The 23,495-nt window shown below is 41.7% G+C and overlaps 1 protein-coding gene across 9 annotated transcripts in view; it reads left to right on the top strand.

Moving 5' to 3' along the window:
- The first annotated feature begins 1,649 nt into the window (after positions 1-1,649).
- The window catches only part of LOC109890716 (sodium- and chloride-dependent GABA transporter 2), a 52,034-nt gene continuing 30,188 nt past the window's right edge, over positions 1,650-23,495 (top strand). The window contains exons 1-7 of one of the 9 annotated variants that reach the window (XM_031824595.1): positions 1,653-1,983; positions 3,023-3,145; positions 5,867-6,114; positions 8,375-8,509; positions 15,722-15,862; positions 22,477-22,564; positions 22,923-23,055. In XM_031824595.1, coding sequence (XP_031680455.1) covers positions 5,898-6,114; positions 8,375-8,509; positions 15,722-15,862; positions 22,477-22,564; positions 22,923-23,055 — 714 coding nt within the window. In that variant the 5' untranslated portion in view covers positions 1,653-1,983; positions 3,023-3,145; positions 5,867-5,897. Of the gene's footprint in view, positions 1,984-3,022; positions 3,193-5,520; positions 6,115-8,374; positions 8,533-15,721; positions 15,863-22,476; positions 22,565-22,922; positions 23,056-23,495 lie in introns of those variants that run through there. The other 8 variants (XM_031824594.1, XM_031824588.1, XM_031824589.1 and 5 more) reach the window with 8 other exon arrangements.

Below are 23,495 nucleotides of genomic sequence, written 5' to 3'. Positions count from 1 at the left end.
GTTACTTTAATATTGAATAAACACACTAGATTACATGTGGACTTTGAGTCAAGAAACTAAGTATTCCATTTAAGGTCTTCATCTTGGATGAATAAAATGGGTAAGCTATGCACTGGTCAATACATTTTAGAGCCTGCAAGGCTATAAGCTTTGCCTGCTTGGGCAATGAGGAGGAAGTGCAAACACAGAAATGTTTGAAAGGCTTAGAGTTCAATCCACTCAGTGCACAGTTATTCAGGCCTTTTCACACTGCATTGTTCTTAGCCCCTGGCTTACCTTAGCCCTTGGCTAAGACTGACCCTGGGCTAGCTTAGCATGTGTTCACATAAGCAGGGCTAACTGAAACCAACTGTCATTTTTCTGGAGTAGAATATTCAAATTAGGGGACTGTGATTGGCTCACCCTGGGCTAAGGTTGGCGCTATCCTAGATTTAATATGTGCAAGTGTAAGCAGTCGCTTAGCCCTGGGCTAAAAGCTCTCTTAGTCCAGGGCTAAGGAGGGCTAAGCCCTAGGCTAAGTGCAGTGTGAGCACTATTGACAATTGCATGACAACTAGAAAAAAGGCGAAAAATGTGAAAATAATATATATATATATATATATATATATATATATATATATATATATATATATATATATATATATATATATATTTTATATTTTGATTACTGGCCGAATACTTTTAACCACTAGGCTACCTGCCTCCCCCTGTAAAAAAAATAAAAAAAAGTTAGGAAAACAATACCCTATACAAGTCCCTTCTTTCACGGAACAATGCCTCATTTGGATTGCGAAGAGGATCGTGAATTGCCAAAGTACATATTAGGCGACTTAGAGAAGCCTGGAGACGAGAAGGACATTAAAGATGAGGTAGAGTCCCAGTTCAGGGGTTTGATTATAGGGGGGTTCGGTTTTACCAAGAGTAGAGTGATCATAATCTACCTTTGGCATTACATAAACAAGTTCATGCTCAATCTTGTATCTATTGGGGGTATTATTAAGTGTGTGTGTGTGTGTGTGTGTGTGTGTGTGTGTGTGTGTGTGTGTGTGTGTGTGTGTGTGTGTGTGTGTGTGTGTGTGTGTGTGTGTGTGTGTGTGTGTGTGTGTGTGTGTGTGTGTTCATGTCTACAATAATAGTATCAGACTAGTTGTGTATTCACTTATGGTCCATAGAAGATCACCTGTGCTGTCTACTGCAGTACGTTTGCAAGTAAACTGTACTTGAACTGTGGTCATTTTGCAGATAGACTGCAATACTACTGTAGTCATATTCTGTTACTGTAACTTCATAACTACAATATTTTTTTTATTTTAGAGGAGAATTTAAAATGTAAAAAATATAGCAGGCAAAAGGAACCCCAGCAAGACGCATTATTCCCTGTGTAACACTCATGCCTTTCGCCTTGAAGGGTTTCTAGCATTGGCGACTGTTCTTTGTGACAGAGGTGTAAGTGCTGTAGGACCCGCTACTGGTGAACGTCTTTCGGCTTCCAATGCTGCGTTCAAGGGCAAGTCGGAAACTTGAAAACTCAGACAAACCCGGAATTGTTACTGGTTGAACGCGGCACGCGTATAACTACAACCAGTTAGCAAGTCGGACATTTAAGTGTTTCCTAGTTCCGAATAGCACGTGAACGCGGCAAATGTATAGGCTGCTCTTCGGAATTAGGTAGGCTAAAATAACCGCGGTCGTAATCCTTGTGAAATGCTAAATGTTGACCACGAAAAACGCATTGTTTTTAGGCTATTTATTTGTGTGGTTTCATCTGCGCTGTTCTATGGCGTATGAAAGTTTTCGATAACCGTACCAACTGAAACCTGATTATTATAAATGATTAACCCAGTAATTCTAAAGTTCACCGTTTTACATCCGTCCGCATATGCTCACAACTATTTGTGTTGCCCGTGAGGTGTGTTATGAAAGGCGCAAGGAAGGCATGTTGTGGAGATCCGTCTCTACATTCATTGTAAGCTATCATACCAGGTACAAGTACGTTTTTTTCACTTGATAGGAAAGCTAAGCAAATGTCCTCATTGTGTATCGTTAATGGCCAAATGCGAACTGTTACAGATATTAATAGTGTAGCAACAGCGGCCACACTAGTCCAAAAATCATTGCAAACTACGCCTCTAGCCTAATAGTGTAGCTACAGCGACCACACTGTAGCCCAAAAATAATTGCAAGCTACGCCTCTATCTAGCTCTGCATCTTGATTGTATAAAAGGATGCAAAAATGGGACCTGTGTCTTCTGACTAGGCTATTGCATATCCGTTGTAAACGGTGAAATTCCTCCTTGTGTTGAACATGTGCCTTTGCTCTCTCTGTCCCTCAACCTATATGAATCCTGGAAAGGTTACATCATCTACCGTAAAAAGCAGGGTTATATAAGTACTTGACTATCATCACTATCTCACTAGACACACGTAACAACCAAAGGCAGTGGTAACATAGTAGTAACATGACAGTTGCAGTTTGAGTAACCCAGCTGAAAATAGAAAAAGCAATGTAATGTCCAAATCAAATGTATTTATATAGCCCTTCGTACATCAGCTGATATCTCAAAGTGCTGTACAGAAACCCAGCCTAAAACCCCAAACAGCAAGCAATGCAGGTGTAGAAGCACGGTGTCTTTCCTAGGCACTAAGTCTAGGCAGTAAATCGGGGAGGCATATAGTCTAGTGGATCGAATCCTGGAGCTGACGAGCAGTGTTGCCAACTCCACAGTAAGGAAAGTAGCTATTGGTTGTCCTAAAAGTCACTCGAAGTCGCCAAATGACGTCATTGCCTAATTTGCATAATTGGCCATGTGCATGTAATTGTGATGGACGCTGTAGGAGAGACAAAAAGTGAGTAAAAAACACCCTAAATAGTTTATTTGTAGTTCTAAACATTTCTTCTGTTGATTCTTTTTTTTTTTTTTTTTTTATGTCGCAATTCCAACCCTTCTTTTTTATCTGGGCAAGAGACACTGACTGAGTTACTTCGTTTTAAATGTTTTATTTTATTTACATTTACATTCAGGGCGGGATCAACCGCGGCGGCTTCCCGCATGCGCGATTCATTTGCATTCTGGGCGTGGAGGGGTGAACATCTCCTGCTCTGACTGCAGCTGGGAGGGACTGGTGCGAGAGGACTGGGCCGCTTGTGAGTGCTTTGGGACCCCCGGTAGAACCCGCTGCTCATTGAGAAGAGTAAGAACGATACATGCTTTCACGTCAGAGTCCCAATAACACCAGAAAAAGTTGCTAGATTTGTCGCTAGTCTCTTTTTTGAAAATGTGTTGCTAGAGGGGTCTGAATACTCGCTAAATATAGCGACCAAGTCGCTAAGTTGGCAACACTGCTGACAAGGTACAAATCTGTCGTTCTGCCATTGAACAAGGCAGTTAACCCACTGTTCCCCGGTAGGCCGTCATTGTAAATAATAATTTGTTCTTAACTGGCTTGCCTAGTTCAATAAAGGTTAAGTAAATACATTTTTTAAAAGTATGCCATGGTTCGTTAGACAAAGCCTATTGGAAAATGAAGGGCTTTATAATTATTAAAGATCATGTTCTGACTGATATTTTCTCATAAGAACTTATAGGCCTGTGTTAATATTTAGGAATGGAGTTGCTCACGTTTACATACAAACAGACTGCAGAATTGATGCGTGGCACAGGAGCGTATGTGGTGCCAGTCTACGACTTGGACATGTATTTAAATCACGATTTACAGTTAGTTGTTGACAGCCCCCCGAAACACCAAACACACATGTACAGTGCCTTGCGAAAGTATTCGGCCCCCTTGAACTTTGCGACCTTTTGCCACATTTCAGGCTTGAAACATAAAGATATAAAACTGTATTTTTTTGAAGAATCAACAACAAGTGGGACACAATCATGAAGTGGAACGACATTTATTGGATATTTCAAACTTTTTTAACAAATCAAAAACTTTAAAATTGGGCGTGCAAAATGATTCAGCCCCCTTAAGCTAATACTTTGTAGCGCCACCTTTTGCTGCGATTACAGCTATAAGTCGCTTGGGGTATGTCTCTATCAGTTTTGCACATCGAGAGACTGAAATTTTTTCCCATTCCTCCTTGCAAAACAGCTCGAGCTCAGTGAGGTTGGATGGAGAGCATTTGTGAACAGCAGTTTTCAGTTCTTTCCACAGATTCTCGATTGGATTCAGGTCTGGACTTTGACTTGGCCATTCTAACACCTGGATATGTTTATTTTTGAACCATTCCATTGTAGATTTTGCTTTATGTTTTGGATCATTGTCTTGTTGGAAGACAAATCTCCGTCCCAGTCTCAGGTCTTTTGCAGACTCCATCAGGTTTTCTTCCAGAATGGTCCTGTATTTGGCTCCATCCATCTTCCCATCAATTTTAACCATCTTCCCTGTCCCTGCTGAAGAAAAGCAGGCCCAAACCATGATGCTGCCACCACCATGTTTGACAGTGGGGATGTTGTGTTCAGGGTGATGAGCTGTGTTGCTTTTACGCCAAACATAACGTTTTGCATTGTTGCCAAAAAGTTCAATTTTGGTTTCATCTGACCAGAGCACCTTCCACATGTTTGGTGTGTCTCCCAGGTGGCTTGTGGCAAACTTTAAACAACACTTTTTATGGATATCTTTAAGAAATGGCTTTCTTCTTGCCATTCTTCCATAAAGGCCAGATTTGTGCAATATACGACTGATTGTTGTCCTATGGAAAGAGTCTCCCACCTCAGCTGTAGATCTCTGCAGTTCATCCAGAGTGATCATGGGCCTCTTGGCTGCATCTCTGATCAGTCTTCTCCTTGTATGAGCTGAAAGTTTAGAGGGACGGCCAGGTCTTGGTAGATTTGCAGTGGTCTGATACTCCTTCCATTTCAATATTATCGCTTGCACAGTGCTCCTTGGGATGTTTAAAGCTTGGGAAATCTTTTTGTATCCAAATCCGGCTTTAAACTTCTTCACAACAGTATCTCGGACCTGCCTGGTGTGTTCCTTGTTCTTCATGATGCTCTCTGCGCTTTTAACGGACCTCTGAGACTATCACAGTGCAGGTGCATTTTTTACGGAGACTTGAATACACACAGGTGGAATGTATTTATCATCATTAGTCATTTAGGTCAACATTGGATCATTCAGAGATCCTCACTGAACTTCTGGAGAGAGTTTGCTGCACTGAAAGTAAAGGGGCTGAATAATTTTGCACACCCAATTTTTCCGTTTTTGATTTGTTAAAAAAGTTTGAAATATCCAATAAATGTCGTTCCACTTCATGATTGTGTCCCACTTGTTGTTGATTCTTCACAAAAAAATACAGTTTTATATCTTTATGTTTGAAGCCTGAAATGTGGCAAAAGGTCGCAAAGTTCAAGGGGGCCGAATACTTTCGCAAGGCACTGTACAAACACCTTCTAGACCTTGGCTGCGTCCCAAATGGCACCTTATTTCCTACATAGTGTGCCACTTTTGAATAAGGTGCCATTTGGAACGTAGACCTTGTGTAGCCTGAGGAAGTCAGATAGCAGACACACACCCGACACAGGGCGGGCCATGAGAAGGGAGGTACAGATAAGTTACGCAGGCAGGCCCAACCGTCAGAGAAGCGCCCTACTAAGGTTGTTGGTCTCTCCATCGCAGGCGGCAGAGATGTAAGCACTCATGTTAACCCTCTCTCTCTCTCCCATTTTGTAGCCAAATTTGTATTATTACTTTGTTTTTCCCACTAATGGCTCCTCAATGGTCATTCATCTTCGCTGTTAGAGATGCAAGCTCCCTGCCATCTCTCTCTCTCTCTCTATCTCACTAACTCTAGCCTAATTCATATTTTTCCCATCTGTAGGAGTGTGTGCCTTATTCTCATCCATCCCCTCTCTTTCTGTAGGAGTGTGTGTGTATCTCTACTGGATCCCGTCATGTCGACCCAGCCTGCTCCGGAGCAGGGAGGTGTGTTGCTGAACAGTGGCCTGCACATGAAGAGCAAGAAGGGTCTGGAGGCCGGGAAAGTGGAAGGCCTGCAGGCCCGGGGCCAGTGGGCCAGCAAGGCAGAGTTCCTGCTGGCTGTGGCGGGACAGATCATAGGCCTGGGCAACGTGTGGAGATTCCCCTACCTGTGCTACAAGAACGGAGGAGGTGAGAAACTAAGTTTTGAAGGAAAGACGTTACCACAGATGTCAGAGATAACTGTACTCTTTTTAATCATAACGTCAACGGAACAATACAGAAAGTGGGCGCCGTAAAATAACCCTAGGGTCAACCACTGTAAGAATAACATCTCACGTGACTTCCTACTGTACAGACATAACAATATGTAGGCCTTATCTTGGAACCCAGAGTTAAATGTTAGGGTAAGAGTCTGTCACGAGACTAAAGTAGGCCTACATGTACAGTTGGTATGATAAGTGTTCCACCTTGGATTTTTTTCACATTATGTTGCGTTACAAAGTGGGATGGAAATAGATTTAATTGTGATTTTATTTTTTGCAATTGATCGACACAAAATATTCCACAATGTTAGTGGAAATAAAATTCCATCGATTTTTATTTTTTATTTTTTACAAATGAATACTAATTAAATAACTAAAATATAGTTGTTGCATAAGTATTCACCCTCTTTTGTTTAGGCAAACCTAAATTAGTTCAGGAGTAAAATTTGACTTAAGAAATCACATAAGTTCCATGTGTGAAATAATAGGTGTTGACATGATGTTTTTATGACTACCCCTTCCTTCCTCTGTCTCCCATACTGTGGGGCAAAAAAGTATTTAGTCAGCCACCAATTGTGCAAGTTATCCCACTTAAAAAGATGAGAGGCCTATAATTTTCATCATGGGTACACTTCAACTATGACAGACAAAATGAGAAGAAAAAAATCCAGAAAATCACATGGTAGGATTTTTAATGAATTTATTTGCAAATTATGGTGGAAAATAAGTATTTGGTCAATAACAAAAGTTTATCTCAATACTTTGTTATATACCCTTTGTTGGCAATGACAGAGGTCAAATGTTTTCTGTAAGTCTTCACAAGGTTTTCACACACTGTTGCTGGTATTTTGGCCCATTCCTACATGCAGATCTCCTCTAGAGCAGTGATGTTTTGGGGCTGTTGCTGGGCAACACAGACTTTCAACTCCCTCCAAAGATTTTCTATGGGGTTGAGATCTGGAGACTGGCTAGGCCATTCCAGGACCTTGAAATGCTTCTTGCAAAGCCACTCCTTATTTGCCCGGGTGGTGTGTTTGGGATCATTGTCATGCTGAAAGACCCAGCCACGTTTCATCTTCAATGCCCTTGTTGATGGAAGGAGGTTTTCACTCAAAATCTCACGATACATGGCCCCATTCATTCTTTCCTTTACACTGATCAGTCGTCCTGGTCCCTTTGCAGAAAAACAGCCCCAAAGCTTGATGTTTCCACCCACATGCTTCACAGTAGGTATGGTGTTCTTTGGATGCAACTCAGCATTCTTTGTCCTCCAAACACGACGAGTTGAGTTTTTACTTAAAAGTTCTATTTTGGTTTCATCTGACCATATGACATTCTCCCAATCTTCTTCTGGATCATCCAAATGCTCTCTAGCAAACTTCAGACGGGCCTGGACATGTACTGGCTTAAGCAGGGGGACACGTCTGGCACTGCAGGATTTGAGTCCCTGGCGGCGTAGTGTGTTACTGATGGTAGGCTTTGTTACTTTGGTCCCAGCTCTCTGCAGGTCATTCACTAGGTCCCCCCGTGTGGTTCTGGGATTTTTGCTCACCGTTCTTGTGATCATTTTGACCCCACGGGGTGAGTTCCTGCATGGAGCCCCAGATCAAGGGAGATTATCAGTGGTCTTGTATGTCTTCCATTTCCTAATAATTGCTCCCACAGTTGATTTCTTCAAACCAAGCTGCTTACCTATTGCAGATTCAGTCTTCCCAGCCTGGTGCAGGTCTACAATTTTGTTTCTGGTGTCCTTTGACAACTCTTTGGTCTTGGCCATAGTGGAGTTTGGAGTGTGACTGTTTGAGGTTGTGGACAGGTGTCTTTTATACTGATAACAAGTTCAAACAGGTGCCATTAATACAGGTAACGAGTGGAGGACAGAGGAGCCTCTTAAAGAGGTCTGTGAGAGCCAGAAATCTTGCTTGTTTGTAGGTGACCAAATATTTATTTTCCACCATAATTTGCAAATCAATTCATAAAAATTCCTACAATGTGATTTTCTGGATTTTCTTTCTCATTTTGTCTGTCATAGTTGAAGTGTACCTATGATGAAAATTACAGGCCTCTCTCATATTTTTAAGTGGGAGAACATGCACAATTGGTGGCTGACTAAATACTTTTTTGCTCACTGTATATTATACGTCTCTTTATCTGTGTTCATCCATCCCCCTCTCTCTCTCTCTCAGGTGTGTTCTTTGTGCCCTACCTGTTGTTTCTGGTTCTGTGTGGTGTTCCTCTCTTCCTGTTGGAGACCTCTCTGGGTCAGTATACCAGCCTGGGAGGGGTCAGTGCCTGGAGGAGCATCTGCCCACTCTTCGGAGGTACAAACACACACCACCCCAAGGTATACATCCACGTACAAATAGGGCTGTTGCGGTGACCGTATTACCGCCACAACAGCGGTCACGAATCACGACGGCAGTCAAATTCCATGTGACCATTTAGTCACTGTAATTAGGCTTCTCCAAGCTCTGATGCTGCTGATGGTCATTAGTAACCTACCAAAGTTGCTAACTGCTGGGTATTCAGCACTCTGTTGTCCCTCTAATCACTCTGACAGCAATGCAAATGTCATTGCAAATTTAATCAAACATCATAAGAGCCCATGAGCTGATGTTGTGCAACATTTTTATAGGCTATGCAATTGCGTGAGAAAACAGAGTGATGGCCTCTATTAAAAAGAGGAGGCTCCCATCAGCTTTCTAATGGCTAGGCCTACTATATTTAGTTCTCAACTTTCCTAATATTAAGCACATTGCTTCTCTTCACAACAGGAGTATAGCCTACCTGGCTGGCATGAAAATGAACCATGGGAAATGCATCCTCCATTCACTATTTAATTGGATAGATGACATGTATTTTTTTCCCCTGCCTCTGTTTCAAGACAGGTGGATGATAATGGTCCATTCTAAATAAAAAGCGTATATTATTTAGTATATGTAAAGATAAGATTAAATCAGGAATAGTCTGATGGGTGACAATACTAGCCTATCACTTGTGAATGATGCCCAGCTTGTGTGCAGTAAGGCAAGAAACAGCACATTCCTTTTAATTTGTGAAGTTTTGTTCAAATCATAGTCACACACCTCATGTAGCCTATCCCATAGGCCTATATATTATAAAAGGTTTGTATCATAACTAAAGTGGCCAAATAACTTCTTAAAATTAAGCACATTAATGCGATTTACAAGGGGTGTAGAGTAGAGGTCGACTGATTATGATTTTTCAACGCTGATACCGATTATTGGAGGGCCAAAAAAAGGCGATGCCGATATAATTTTTTTTATTTTATTTGTAATAATGACAATTACAACAGTACTGAATTAACACTTATTTTAACTTAATATAATACATCAATACAAATCTATTTAGCCTCAAATAAATAATGAAACATGTTCAATTTGGTTTAAATAATGCAAAAACAAAGTGTTGGAGAAGTAAAAGTGCAATATGTGCCATGTAAAAAAAGCTAACGTTTGAGTTCCTTGATCAGAACATGAGAACCTATGAAAGCTGGTGGTTCCTTTTAACATGATACTTCAATATTCCAAGGTAAGAGCTTTTAGGTTGTAGCCGAGGCCCTTGCAGAGCAAGGGGAATAACTACTCCAAGACTCAGGGTTTCAAATGTCACTCGCTCTATTAGAGCACACCCCGCTAACTAGCTAGCCATTTCACATCGGTTACACCAGCCATTAGGCTGATAGGCTTGAAGTCATAAACAGCACTGTGCTTGCGAAGAGCTGCTGGAAAAACGCACGAAAGTCCTGTTTGAATGAATTCTTACGAGCTTGCTGCTGCCTACCATCGCTCAGTCAGACTGCTCTATCAAATATCAAATCTTAGACTTAATTATAACATAATAACACAGAAATACGAGCCGTTGGTCATTAATATGGTTGAATCCGGAAACTATCATTTCGAAAACAAAACGTTTATTATTTCAGTGAAATACGGAACCGTTCGATATTTTATCTAACGGGTGGCATCCCTAAGTCTAAATATTCTTGTTACATTGTGCAACCTTCAATGTTATGTCATAATTAGGTAAAATTCTGGCAATTTAGTTCGCAATGAGCCAGGTTTCCCAAACTGTTGCATATACCCTGACTCTGCGTGCAATGAACGCAAGAGAAGTGACACAATTTCACCTGGTTAATATTGCTTGCTAACCTGGATTTCTTTTAGCTAAATATGCAGGTTTAAAAATATATACTTCTGTGTATTGATTTTAAGAAAGGCATTGGTGTTAATGGTTAGGTACAGTCGTCCAACGATTGTGCTTTTTTAACAAATGCGCTTTTGTTAAATCATCCCCCAGCGTTGCATCGATTATATGCAACGCAGGACACGCTAGATAAACTAGTAATATCATCAACCATATGTAGTTAACTAGTGATTATGATTGATTGATTGTTTTTTATAAGATAAGTTTAATGCTAGCTAGCAACTTACCTTCGGTTCTACTGTATTTGCGTAACAGGCAGGATCCTCGTGGAGTGCATTGAGAGGCAGGTGGTTAGAGCGTTGAACTAGTTAACTGTAAGGTTGCAAGATTGAATCCCAGAGCTGACAAGGTGAAAATCTGTCATTCAGCCCATGAACAAGGCAGTTAACCCACCGTTCCTAGGCCGTCATTGAAAATAAGAATGTGTTCTTAACTGACTTGCATAGTTAAATAAAGGTGTAAAAATCAAATATAATAATTGGCGTCCAAAAATACCGATTTCCAATTGTTATAAACTTGAAATCGGCCCTAATTAATCAGCAATTCCGATTTAAATCGGTCAACCTCTAGTGTAGAGCCTATCACATTTCGGTCACTTTTGAGAATGGTGTTTTCCAGCTAATTGATTACATTTTGGAACATTCATGCTGATATCCTACTGCTGTGTACGCATTGCTGCGCTTATAATGTGAAGAAATAGCCTAATAGTTTACCAACAATTTAAGCTAAACGTTCTGTTCTGTTACGTCAACCTCATTGCTTACAAAATGTTTTGCTGTTGTGTCAACCTCATTGCTTACAAATGTCCCAGATTATGGTTGGAATATTTGTTTCTGGCACAGAATAGAAAAAGTCAACTTTGGTACTATGGGGGATAGTAGATTGAGGTAGGCTAGTGCTTTTGCTGTTCATTAGGCCTACTCATCTTGTTGGCTGACAAAAAGTAAATATGGACAGTTCTTCCAATATCTCCAATATGCCCCTCGGAATTGGATAAGGACGATGTGTCCGTCTTCACTTGTAGCCTGTGAGAAAGATCATTGGCTAATCGTAGTTACCTTTCAGTGGCAGCCACAGGCGGCCGGTGGCACTGTAATTGGGGAGGACTGGCTCATAGAACGAAGTAGATGGAATGGTATCGAATACATCAAACACATGGTTTCCATGTTTGATAACGTTCTATTCACTCCATTTCAGTCATTGGAAGCTTTGCTCTTCTGTTATAATCTATGTAGAATATTTTTGTTGTTGTTGCTAAATTTGCTCCTTGGTGGCTTTCCACAGAAACCTTTTAACCAAAAAACTGAAGTCAGACCCTTACTTAATGAGACTTGGATCATCCCAAATTTCGTCAGGATCATTGTTTCAAAAGGCATTTTTTGATTTGTCAACACAGCTCCTTCCTGTTCACTTCCTAAGCACTGGGATGACACGCATAACAAGTCATACATTTACTCCACTAAATTTGTTTCAGCGGGAAAAATCACACTAAAATCTTTGCAGAAATATCCACGTGTTTTTGCAAACTTTGAATAGTCTACATCTGGCTAACCAATGAAGTAATCCAAAAATGATCAGATTGCATTACTCATTTCAAGTAATCCAATGGATTATGTAACTCAAGTCATACGCACGTACACACACACACGCACCTTTTATACATGCCGTACTTGATGAATAAAATTTGAATTGATTCAAATGCAGTGTCATGCTGACAACCTGTGATGCTTCCACACGACCTGATTAGATCGATGTGTTACACACATGGACCATTCCCTGGAGTGGAGACACTTATCTTTCCCTTAATGTCATGCAAAACAGGCTCCACCCCCAACTGCCCTGAATGAGGGGTCGCAACTGCCTTAATGACTTACACACACACACACTCTCACTCATCTGTGGTGCCATGTGTTATTGTTTGTTTTGACAAAACAGTGAGAGGGTTTAAGTTATGTTTAGTTGGATTGGACAGACTGAAATGAATGAGTTAAAGCCACAGACTTGATGATAGCTAAATCTCTAGATTGAACTGTTCAGGTGGCGCAGAGGCATAGGTAAACTCAGCTACACTCAACCCTCTCGTTTGATCTTATTCTCAAATGGTCTCCTTGTCTCCCGTAGATGATTTTAGAAGTAGATGAGTCTAGGAACTATTTTTCAGTCTCGCTGGATCCTACTACTCCCAACTGCATTGTCTAAACCAGGCACGGTCATTGCGTGTCTCGCGAGACGCCTGCGTCTCTTGGCGACTTATTTGGTGACTCGTGACAATAGTCTGAAAGAATGTGTTTTCCTCAGTCAGCCGCATACGCCGTTTAGTTCATAGAATCGTGGTATCAGTGTCCGTTTCTAGTGCCTCTGGCGCATCTTGAAATTTTTTACCTACGAATTTGGCTCTAGATTTTCAACGGTTGGAGCTATTACCATCCCTGAAAGCTAAGACTTTCAGGAACAAGTATGTGTCTTCTGTTTCCATCTAAGACACAAGCTGTGCAGGACTTTTTTAGAAGGGAGAGTGATGAATTTGCACAGGATAACTGAGGGAAATTAATAGATTCTCCATAAACAAGCATACATAAGATTGTTTGATGACCATCCCTGATGTTTTCCTAAACATTACAATAGCTTTCTGATGCATTTCAATCATTCCAAGGCCTGCTTTCTTCAGACTGAAATTTGCCATTACCTGATTTAACATATCTTGTGCTAGATAATATTATAGAGAGTATGGCAATAAGGTCAGATTCTAACAATTCGTTACATTTGTTTCTGATATCCCCAAATGTCCTAAAGTAGAGAATCAGGTAATCAAATAGCTTGGAGGTCCATGTTAATACATGTAAGTATTATGTAGAAATTAGTTTAAGATCTTCAATTAATCCATTTTAGTTTGTGACCCCCTCCAACCCCCGTTCTCCAATGGGAATGGCGCCTCACCAAGTGATTTTGTTTTACAAAAGCTGTTCCCTCTGAAATATTAGTGACTAACACTGGTCTAAACTGTTCAACCTGGGACATGTTCATGAGGAAACACCATAGTGAAACATTTGACAACAGAAAACAAAAACACGCATATCTTATTAAGTTCAGATATTGCCTCGTATTCTCTTTTTTTTTTTGTGCCGTTCTGTCCCGTTTCGTAACCTGGGTACTAGTCTGTTTGTGCCATCATGCCACGCCTTGCCACTCCTTGTCATGCCAAACATGTTTTACATGACAGGGAGGGGCATGATGGCTCAAATAGACTGGTACCCCGGCTCTGCCTGCTGAACACAACCTGGGTGTGGTACTTTCTACAGGTGCAGCCAGATGACTAGCTTCTTAGCAAAGCCACCTGGTCGACATATTGTAAACGTAGTCTATCTTGTAAACAAGCTGGTGTTAGAACTCTCTGCCTCTGGATAGCTTTCCGGTTCACGTAAACATGCCTCTTCCTCCTCCTCCTCCTCCTCCTCTCCCCCTCATACAGACAGCTGCTGTTCTCTGTTCATATGGCCAACAGCTGCACAGACACACTTACATGCTCGTACACACACACACACACACACACACACACACATACAGTGCATTTGGAAAGTTTTCACACCCCTTCCCTTTTTCCACATTTTGTTACGTTACAGCCTTATTCTAAAATGTATTAAATAAATAAAAATCCTCATCAATCTACACACAATACCTCATAATGATGAAGCGAAAACAGGTTTTTAGACATTTTTACTAATGTATGAAAAACCATAATACTTTATTTACATCAGTATTCAGACCCTTTGCTATGAGACTCGAAATTGGGCCCAGGTGCATCCTGTTTCCATTGATCATCCTTGAGATATTTCTACAACTTGATTGGAGTCCACCTGTGGTACATTTAGTTGAATGGACATGATTTGGAAAGGCACACACCTGTCTATCTAAGGTCCCACAGTTGACAGTGCATGTCAGAGCAAAAACCAAGCCATGAGCTCGAAGCAACTGTCCGTAGAGCTCAGAGACAGGATTGTGTCAAGGAACACATCTGGGGAAGGGTACCAAAACATTTCTGCAGCATTGAAGGTCCCCAAGAACACAGTGGCCTCCATCATTCTTAAATGGAAGAAGTGTGGAACCACCAAGACTCTTCCTAGAGCTGGCCGCCCAGCCAAACTGAGCAATCAGGGGAGAAGGGCCTTGGTCATGGAGGTGACCAAGAACCAGATGCTGTGCAGTGATGCTCTCCATCCAACCTGAACTCCCCAAATACAGGTGTGCCAAGCTTGTAGCGTCATACCCAAGAACACTCAAGGCTGTAATCACTGCCAAAGGTGCTTCAACAAAGTACTGAGTAAAGGGTCATGATGTAAATGTAATATTTTTTTTTATTATACATTTGCTAAAACCTACTTTGGGGGTATTGTGTGTAGATTAATGAGGGGGGGGGGGGACAGTTCATCAAATTTTAGAATAAGGCTGTAATTGTAACAAAATGTGGAAAAAGTCAAAGGGTCTGAATACTTTCCCGAATGCACTGTACCCGCTCGCACAGACACACAGAGCCCAGATAAGACAGCAGGCGTGGAATGTTTACAGCGAGTTGTGTGATGGCCAACAGCCATGTGTTAGCAGAGGGACAACCACTGCTGCAGCATCTGTGTTTTGGTACATTTAGTACTAGTAGATTGTTTTTAGACTTGTCTGCCTGTGCACGTGTTCATGCTCTTTTTAGTGTGTCCTAAATATTAAGGGTGAAATCTTTTCTTAAAAGCTATGCAAATGTATGTGCACGTTTACCTGTACCCTTGTTAATCCATGATCTACATGGGAGTTAGTTTTGTGTGTCTGTTTTTAGCGTTTTTATCAAGCGGTTAGTAACGACCACTCAAGGTGATTGGTTAAAAGCCAAGTTGTGCGTTGTTCACGAAATAGCACAGGGAATGCACACTAACGGTTTTATTTGAATCATAGCTGTGTATCCATTAGAATGTATCAGTGTTTTTTTTTTTCCCTGTGCCTGCGTGTTTGTTGTCTGTGTGCCTCTGCCCGTGTTTGAGTGTGTAGGTTTTGTCTGTGTGTGTGTGTGCGTGTGTGTGTGTTGTCTTAGTGCCTGTGGGTGTGTAACTAAAGTTATTCATGCAGTAAAGGTCTGACAAAGTTTTAGACACTTTTTTGGTACTTTTGTATCCATGAGAGTCCATGTGACTCAAAAAAAAAAAGTTTGAATCCTTGATTGTAATGTTTTATTCATTTATTTAACCAGGTTAGTTTCAAGAGAGACCTGGACCTGGAATGTGATTTGTAGATATAGATAAAGTATTTGGAATGTGTTTCCACAGGTCTGGGCTTTGCCAGTCAGGTGATGATCCTCCACGGGTGTGTGTATTACATTGTGGTCCTGGCCTGGGCTCTCTTCTACCTGGTGCACAGCTTCCAGTCAGAGCTGCCCTGGGCCCACTGCAACAACACCTGGAACACAGGTACACCATGTACTGATACCATTTTCACACTGAGTCAAACTGAGCCAAGCTGTACTCGGCTGGCCTGTTTATGCATCCACAATATTTGCTGGAACCATACTGGAAGTTGGGGATGTTGATGGGTTATCTTATTTCCAAAGAGGTAATATCAAATAGGCCTACATATGTCAACTAGTGTCAACTATTTGAATGCATTGGAGATGTGTTTGATTAGGTTGGAGTTTGCATTTTTGGGACGATTCCATTGTACCAGAACCTAAATCAAGCGCAGCTCAATTATCCGGTCCAAGTATTTGACCTACAGGTGCCTATGTACCTATTTGACCCAGGTCTGTGAAATATTTCACATATTTCTCTTTATCTTCCAATGGCAGTTGACACGTTTTTCGGCAGTTGCTATTGCAGTTTTTCCCAATTTGTTAATGCACGTTTGCTGAAACTACATCCAAGATACACAAAACAATTTCCCCAAAAACCACAGATGTCTTGCAAAATGAAACATAGCAATCAAAATCATGTACTCCCTGCTCAAAGTGAAACTCTGTAGACAAATCAATGTATACACATCAAATGAAACGAACAACCAAGGTCACACTAAAATGACATATTCAAAACACTACTCTCAGAAACTATTTCAGTGTAAAGACTAAGATTTTGTTGATATACTGTATATTGTTTGTGTGTACTCAAACAAGAAAGGAACACAAATGCAAAAATTGAAGTTTTATATTTCAACATGACTCAATACATGTCAAACAGAATACTGTAAAAATGCAAAAATACAGTAAATATACAGGTGGAAGTCATAAGTTTACGTGCACCTTAGGCAAATACATTTAAACTCAGTTTTTCACCATTCCTGACATTTAATCCTAGTAAAAATTCCCTGTCTTAGGTCAGTTAGGATCACCACTTTATTTTAAGAATGTGAAATGTCAGAATAATAGTAGAGTGATTTATTTCAGCTTTTATTTCTTTCATCACATTCCCAGTGAGTCAGAAGTTTACATACACTCAATTAGTATTTGGTAGCATTGCCTTAAACAATTTAAACTTGGGTCAAACATTTTGGGTAGCCTTCCACAAGCTTCCCACAATAAGGTGGGTGAATTTTGGCCCATTTCTCCTAACAGAGCTGTTGTAACCGAGTCAGGTTTCTAGGCCTTTTTGCTCGCACACGCTTTTTCAGATCTGCCCACTAATGTTCTATGGGATTGAGATTTTTATTTTTTTTTTTTTATTTTTTTTTTTACCTTTATTTAACCAGGTAGGCAAGTTGAGAACAAGTTCTCATTTACAATTGCGACCTGGCCAAGATAAAGCAAAGCAGTTCGACAGATAAAACGACACAGAGTTACACATGGAGTAAAAACAAACATACAGTCAATAATGCAGTATAAACAAGTCTATATACAATGTGAGCAAATGAGGTGAGAAGGGAGGTAAAGGCAAAAAAAGGCCATGATGGCAAAGTAAATACAATATAGCAAGTAAAATACTGGAATGGTAGTTTTGCAATGGAAGAATGTGCAAAGTAGAAATAAAAAAATAATGGGGTGCAAAGGAGCAAAATAAATAAATAAATAAAAATTAAATACAGTTGGGAAAGAGGTAGTTGTTTGGGCTAAATTTTAGGTGGGCTATGTACAGGTGCAGTAATCTGTGAGCTGCTCTGACAGTTGGTGCTTAAAGCTAGTGAGGGAGATAAGTGTTTCCAGTTTCAGAGATTTTTGTAGTTCGTTCCAGTCATTGGCAGCAGAGAACTGGAAGGAGAGGCGGCCAAAGAAAGAATTGGTCTTGGGGGTGACTAGAGAGATATACCTGCTGGAGCGTGTGCTACAGGTGGGAGATGCTATGGTGACCAGCGAGCTGAGATAAGGGGGGACTTTACCTAGCAGGGTCTTGTAGATGACATGGAGCCAGTGGGTTTGGCGACGAGTATGAAGCGAGGGCCAGCCAACGAGAGCGTACAGGTCGCAATGGTGGGTAGTATATGGGGCTTTGGTGATAAAACGGATTGCACTGTGATAGACTGCATCCAATTTGTTGAGTAGGGTATTGGAGGCTATTTTGTAAATGACATCGCCAAAGTCGAGGATTGGTAGGATGGTCAGTTTTACAAGGGTATGTTTGGCAGCATGAGTGAAGGATGCTTTGTTGCGAAATAGGAAGCCAATTCTAGATTTAACTTTGGATTGGAGATGTTTGATATGGGTCTGGAAGGAGAGTTTACAGTCTAACCAGACACCTAAGTATTTGTAGTTGTCCACGTATTCTAAGTCAGAGCCGTCCAGAGTAGTGATGTTGGACAGGCGGGTAGGTGCAGGTAGCGATCGGTTGAAGAGCATGCATTTAGTTTTACTTGTATTTAAGAGCAATTGGAGGCCACGGAAGGAGAGTTGTATGGCATTGAAGCTTGCCTGGAGGGTTGTTAACACAGTGTCCAAAGAAGGGCCGGAAGTATACAGAATGGTGTCGTCTGCGTAGAGGTGGATCAGGGACTCACCAGCAGCAAGAGCGACCTCATTGATGTATACAGAGAAGAGAGTCGGTCCAAGAATTGAACCCTGTGGCACCCCCATAGAGACTGCCAGAGGTCCGGACAGCAGACCCTCCGACTTGACACACTGAACTCTATCAGAGAAGTAGTTGGTGAACCAGGCGAGGCAATCATTTGAGAAACCAAGGCTGTCGAGTCTGCCGATGAGGATATGGTGATTGACAGAGTCGAAAGCCTTGGCCAGATCAATGAATACGGCTGCACAGTAATGTTTCTTATCGATGGCGGTTAAGATATCGTTTAGGACCTTGAGCGTGGCTGAGGTGCACCCATGACCAGCTCTGAAACCAGATTGCATAGCAGAGAAGGTATGGTGAGATTCGAAATGGTCGGTAATCTGTTTGTTGACTTGGCTTTCGAGGACCTTAGAAAGGCACGGTAGGATAGATATAGGTCTGTAGCAGTTTGGGTCAAGAGTGTCCCCCCCTTTGAAGAGGGGGATGACCGCAGCTGCTTTCCAATCTTTGGGAATCTCAGACGACACGAAAGAGAGGTTGAACAGGCTAGTAATAGGGGTGGCAACAATTTTGGCAGATAATTTTAGAAAGAAAGGGTCCAGATTGTCTAGCCCGGCTGATTTGTAGGGGTCCAGATTTTGCAGCTCTTTCAGAACATCAGCTGAATGGATTTGGGAGAAGGAGAAATGGGGAAGGCTTGGGCGAGTTGCTGTTGGGGGTGCAGTGCTGTTGTCCGGGGTAGGAGTAGCCAGGTGGAAAGCATGGCCAGCCGTAGAAAAATGCTTATTGAAATTCTCAATTATGGTGGATTTATCAGTGGTGACAGTGTTTCCTATCTTCAGTGCAGTGGGCAGCTGGGAGGAGGTGTTCTTATTCTCCATGGACTTTACAGTGTCCCAGAACTTTTTTGAGTTAGTGTTGCAGGAAGCAAATTTCTGCTTGAAAAAGCTAGCCTTGGCTTTTCTAACTGCCTGTGTATAATGATTTCTAGCTTCCCTGAACAGCTGCATATCACGGGGGCTGTTCGATGCTAGTGCAGAACGCCATAGGATGTTTTTATGTTGGTTAAGGGCAGTCAGGTCTGGGGAGAACCAAGGGCTATATCTGTTCCTGGTTCTAAATTTCTTGAATGGGGCATGTTTATTTAAGATGGTTAGGAAGGCATTTTTAAAAAATATCCAGGCATCCTCTACTGACGGGATGAGATCAATATCCTTCCAGGATACCCCGGCCAGGTCGATTAGAAAGGCCTGCTCGCAGAAGTGTTTCAGGGAGCGTTTTACAGTGATGAGTGGAGGTCGTTTGACCGCTGACCCATTACGGATGCAGGCAATGAGGCAGTGATCGCTGAGATCTTGGTTGAAGACAGCAGAGGTGTATTTAGAGGGGAAGTTGGTTAGGATGATATCTATGAGGGTGCCCGTGTTTAAGGTTTTGGGGAGGTACCTGGTAGGTTCATTGATTATTTGTGTGAGATTGAGGGCATCAAGTTTAGATTGTAGGATGGCTGGGGTGTTAAGCATGTTCCAGTTTAGGTCGCCTAGCAGCACGAACTCTGAAGATAGATGGGGGGCAATCAGTTCACATATGGTGTCCAGAGCACAGCTAGGGGCAGAGGGTGGTCTATAGCAGGCGGCAACGGTGAGAGACTTGTTTTTAGAGAGGTGGATTTTTAAAAGTAGAAGTTCAAATTGTTTGGGTACAGACCTGGATAGTAGGACAGAACTCTGCAGGCTATCTTTGCAGTAGATTGCAACACCGAGATCAGGGCTTTGTGATGGCCACTCCAATACCTTGACTTTGTTGTCCTTAGGCCATTTTGCCAGAACTTTGGAAGTATGCTTGGGGTCATTGTTCATTTGGAAGACCCATTTGCGACCAAGCTTTAACTTCCTGACCGATGTCTTGAGATGTTGCTTCAATATATCCACATAATTTTCCTACCTCATGATGCCATCTATTTTGTGAAGCGCACCAGGCCCTCCTGCAGCAAAGCACCCCCACAACATGATGGTGCAAGCCTCCCCCTTTTTCTTCCAATCATAACGATGGTCATTATGGCCAAACAGTTCTATTTTTGTTTCATTAGACCAGAGGACATTTCTCCAAAAAGTGCGGTCTTTGTCCCCATGTGCAGTTGCCAACCGTAGTCTGGCTTTTTTTATGGCGGTTTTGGATCAGTGGCTTCTTCCTTTCAGGTTATGTCGACATAGGACTTGTTGTACTGTGGATATAGATACAGTGAGGGAAAAAAGTATTTGATCCCCTGCTTATTTTGTACGTTTTCCCACTGAAAAAGAAATGATCAGTCTATAATTTTAATGGTAGGTTTATTTGAACAGTGAGAGGTAGAATAACAACAACAAAAATCCAGAAAAACGCATGTCAAAAATGTTATAAATTGATTTGCATTTTAATGAGGGAAATAAGTGTTTGACCCCCTCTCAATCAGAAAGATTTCTGTCTCCCAGGTGTCTATTATACAGGTAACGAGCTGAGATTAGGAGCAAACTCTTAAAAGGGAGTGCTCCTAATCTCAGCTTGATACCTGTATAAAAGACACCTGTCCACAGAAGCAAGCAATCAATCAATCAGATTCCAAACTCTCCACCATGGCCAAGACTAAAGAGCTCTCCAATGATGTCAGGGACAAGATTGTAGACCTACACAATGGGCTTTGCTGCAGGAGGGCCTGGTGCACTTCACAAATAGGGAATAACTGTAAACCAGTTTTTTTTGGGGGGGGGGGGGAGAGAAAGCGGTATGTGATAATTATGAGTCGAGTTGAACTAAGGTGAGTTTAGTTGAGCCTCTAGTGACTCCCCATCCCGCATGCGGGAGCATAATCATCGCCTGACACTAATTAGCATAACGCAACGGACATAAATATCCCTAGAAAATATTCCTATTCATGAAAATCACAAATTAAATATATTGAGACACAGCTTAGCCTTTTGTTAATCACCCTGTCATCTCAGATTTTCAAAATATGCTTTCCAGCCAAAGCTAGGCAAGCATTTGTGTATGTTTATCGATAGCATAGCACTTTGTCCAGCTAGCAGCAGGTAACTTGGTCACGGAAATCAGAAAAGTCTAACGGATGTGAAACGGCTAGCTTAGTTAGCGGTGCGCGCTAAATTCAATCGGTGACGTCACTTGCTCTGAGACCTTGAAGTAGTGGTTCCCCTTGATCTGCAAGGGCCGCGGCTTTTGTGGAGCGATGGGTAACGATGCTTTGTGGGTGTCAGTTGTTGTGTGCAGAGGGTCCCTGGTTCGCGCCCGGGTATGGGCGAGGGGACGGTCTAAAGTTATACTGTTACAAAAGCAATCAAATTAAATCGTTTACCTTTGATGAGCTTCGGCTGTTTTCACTCACGAGACTCCCAGTTAGATAGCAAATGTTACTTTTTTCCCCAAAAAAATATTTTTGTAGGCGAACTAGCTCCGTTTGTTCTTCATGTTTGGCTGAGAAATCGCCCGGAAATTGCAGTCACGAAAACGGCGAAAAATATTCCAAATTAGCTCCATAATATCGACAGAAACATGGCAAACGTTGTTTATAATCAATCCTCAAGGTGTTTTTCAAATATCCATTCGATAATATATCCATCGGGGCAATTCGTTTTTCAGTAGGACCGATTGGAGTAATGGCTACCTCTGTATTTTACGCGAGAATCTCTGGCAGCATCAGGTGACCACTGCGCAATGTAGCCGCTTACGGGTATTCTTCAACATAAATGCGTAAAACTACGTCACAATGCTGTAGACACCTTCCGGAATACGGAGAAAGAGTAATCTGGTTGATAGCCCATTCACTGCTCAATAGGGACTCATTGGAACGCAGCGCTTTCAAAACATGGGGCACTTCCGGATTGGATTTTTCTCAGGCTTTCACCTGCAACATCAGTTCTGTTATACTCACAGACCTTATTTTTACAGTTTTGGAAACGTTAGAGTGGTTTCTATCCTAAGCTGTCAATTATATGCATATTCTAGCATCTTGTCCTGACAAAATATCCCGTTTACTACGGGAACGTTTTTTTTCCAAAGTCACATCATTAAGGTGATTGTGTGTTGAAGTTCTGCCTGTCTTCTAGATACCTGTGTGTTGTTTGACTGTCAGAACCTAACCTCTGGGACCGGCCTACCAGAGAACGCTACCTCGCCTGTCATCGAGTTCTGGGAGTGAGTCTCGCCCACGTTCCTTACAACACGACTGCATTTTGTTTCCTTAGAAATGAAGTAAAGAGGCATTATATGCAGCTTTTTGGCTGGCATTTTAAAATGTGAGGTATTAACAATGTCGTGTCCGTGAATTGCCAAAGTTCGTTTTAGGGGACATAGAGAAGACTGGAGACATTGTAGACTAGGTAGGGTCACATTTCCAACCGGGGTTTGGGTTTAAGGGGGTTCAGTTTTACCAAGAGTAGAGTGATCATAATCTACCTTTGGCATTACAGTGGCTTTAAACAGGTTAATGTTTAGCCTTGTATCTATTTGGGGGTATTATTAATTGTGTGTGTGTGTGTGTGTGTCCGTCCAGGCGGGAGGTCCTGCAGCTGTCCAGTGGACCAGATGAGCTGGGGCCAGTCAGCTGGAGGCTGGCTCTGTGTCTACTGCTAGTCTGGGTCGTCTGCTACTTCTGTGTGTGGAAGGGGGTCAAATCCACTGGCAAGGTGAGCACAAATACACATACATACAGTGGGGTCTGAAATTATTGACACCCTTGACAGAGATTAGCAAAAAAAAAAGATGTATAGAATAAATAATTCAAATACTGAGCTATATTGTATTACATTTTTGGGGGGGGAAATTATAATATTTTATACTAACTTAATTTCTGAGAGGAAAACTATTTTGTTTACCAAGTAATATTTTCTCCGCAAAAAGGTAGCAAAACCTTTCAAAACCTCACCTGGCGAGGATACCGCCACTGGGGCTTTTTCTAAAATGTTTTATGAGATTGGAGAACACATTGGGAGGGATCTGAGACCATTCCTTCATACAGAATCTTTCCAGACACTTGATGTCCTTTGTGTGCTCTTATTGACTGCCGTCTTCCATTGAAACCACAGGTATTCAATGGTGTTCAAGTCCGGAGACCATTGCAAAATGT

Source organism: Oncorhynchus kisutch, linkage group LG5 (genome assembly GCF_002021735.2).
Source record: "Oncorhynchus kisutch isolate 150728-3 linkage group LG5, Okis_V2, whole genome shotgun sequence".
In the NCBI taxonomy this organism is placed as follows: domain Eukaryota; kingdom Metazoa; phylum Chordata; class Actinopteri; order Salmoniformes; family Salmonidae; genus Oncorhynchus; species Oncorhynchus kisutch.
The sequence above is the reverse complement of the archived record's forward strand: the minus strand, read 5'-3'. Positions and strand labels throughout refer to the sequence as shown.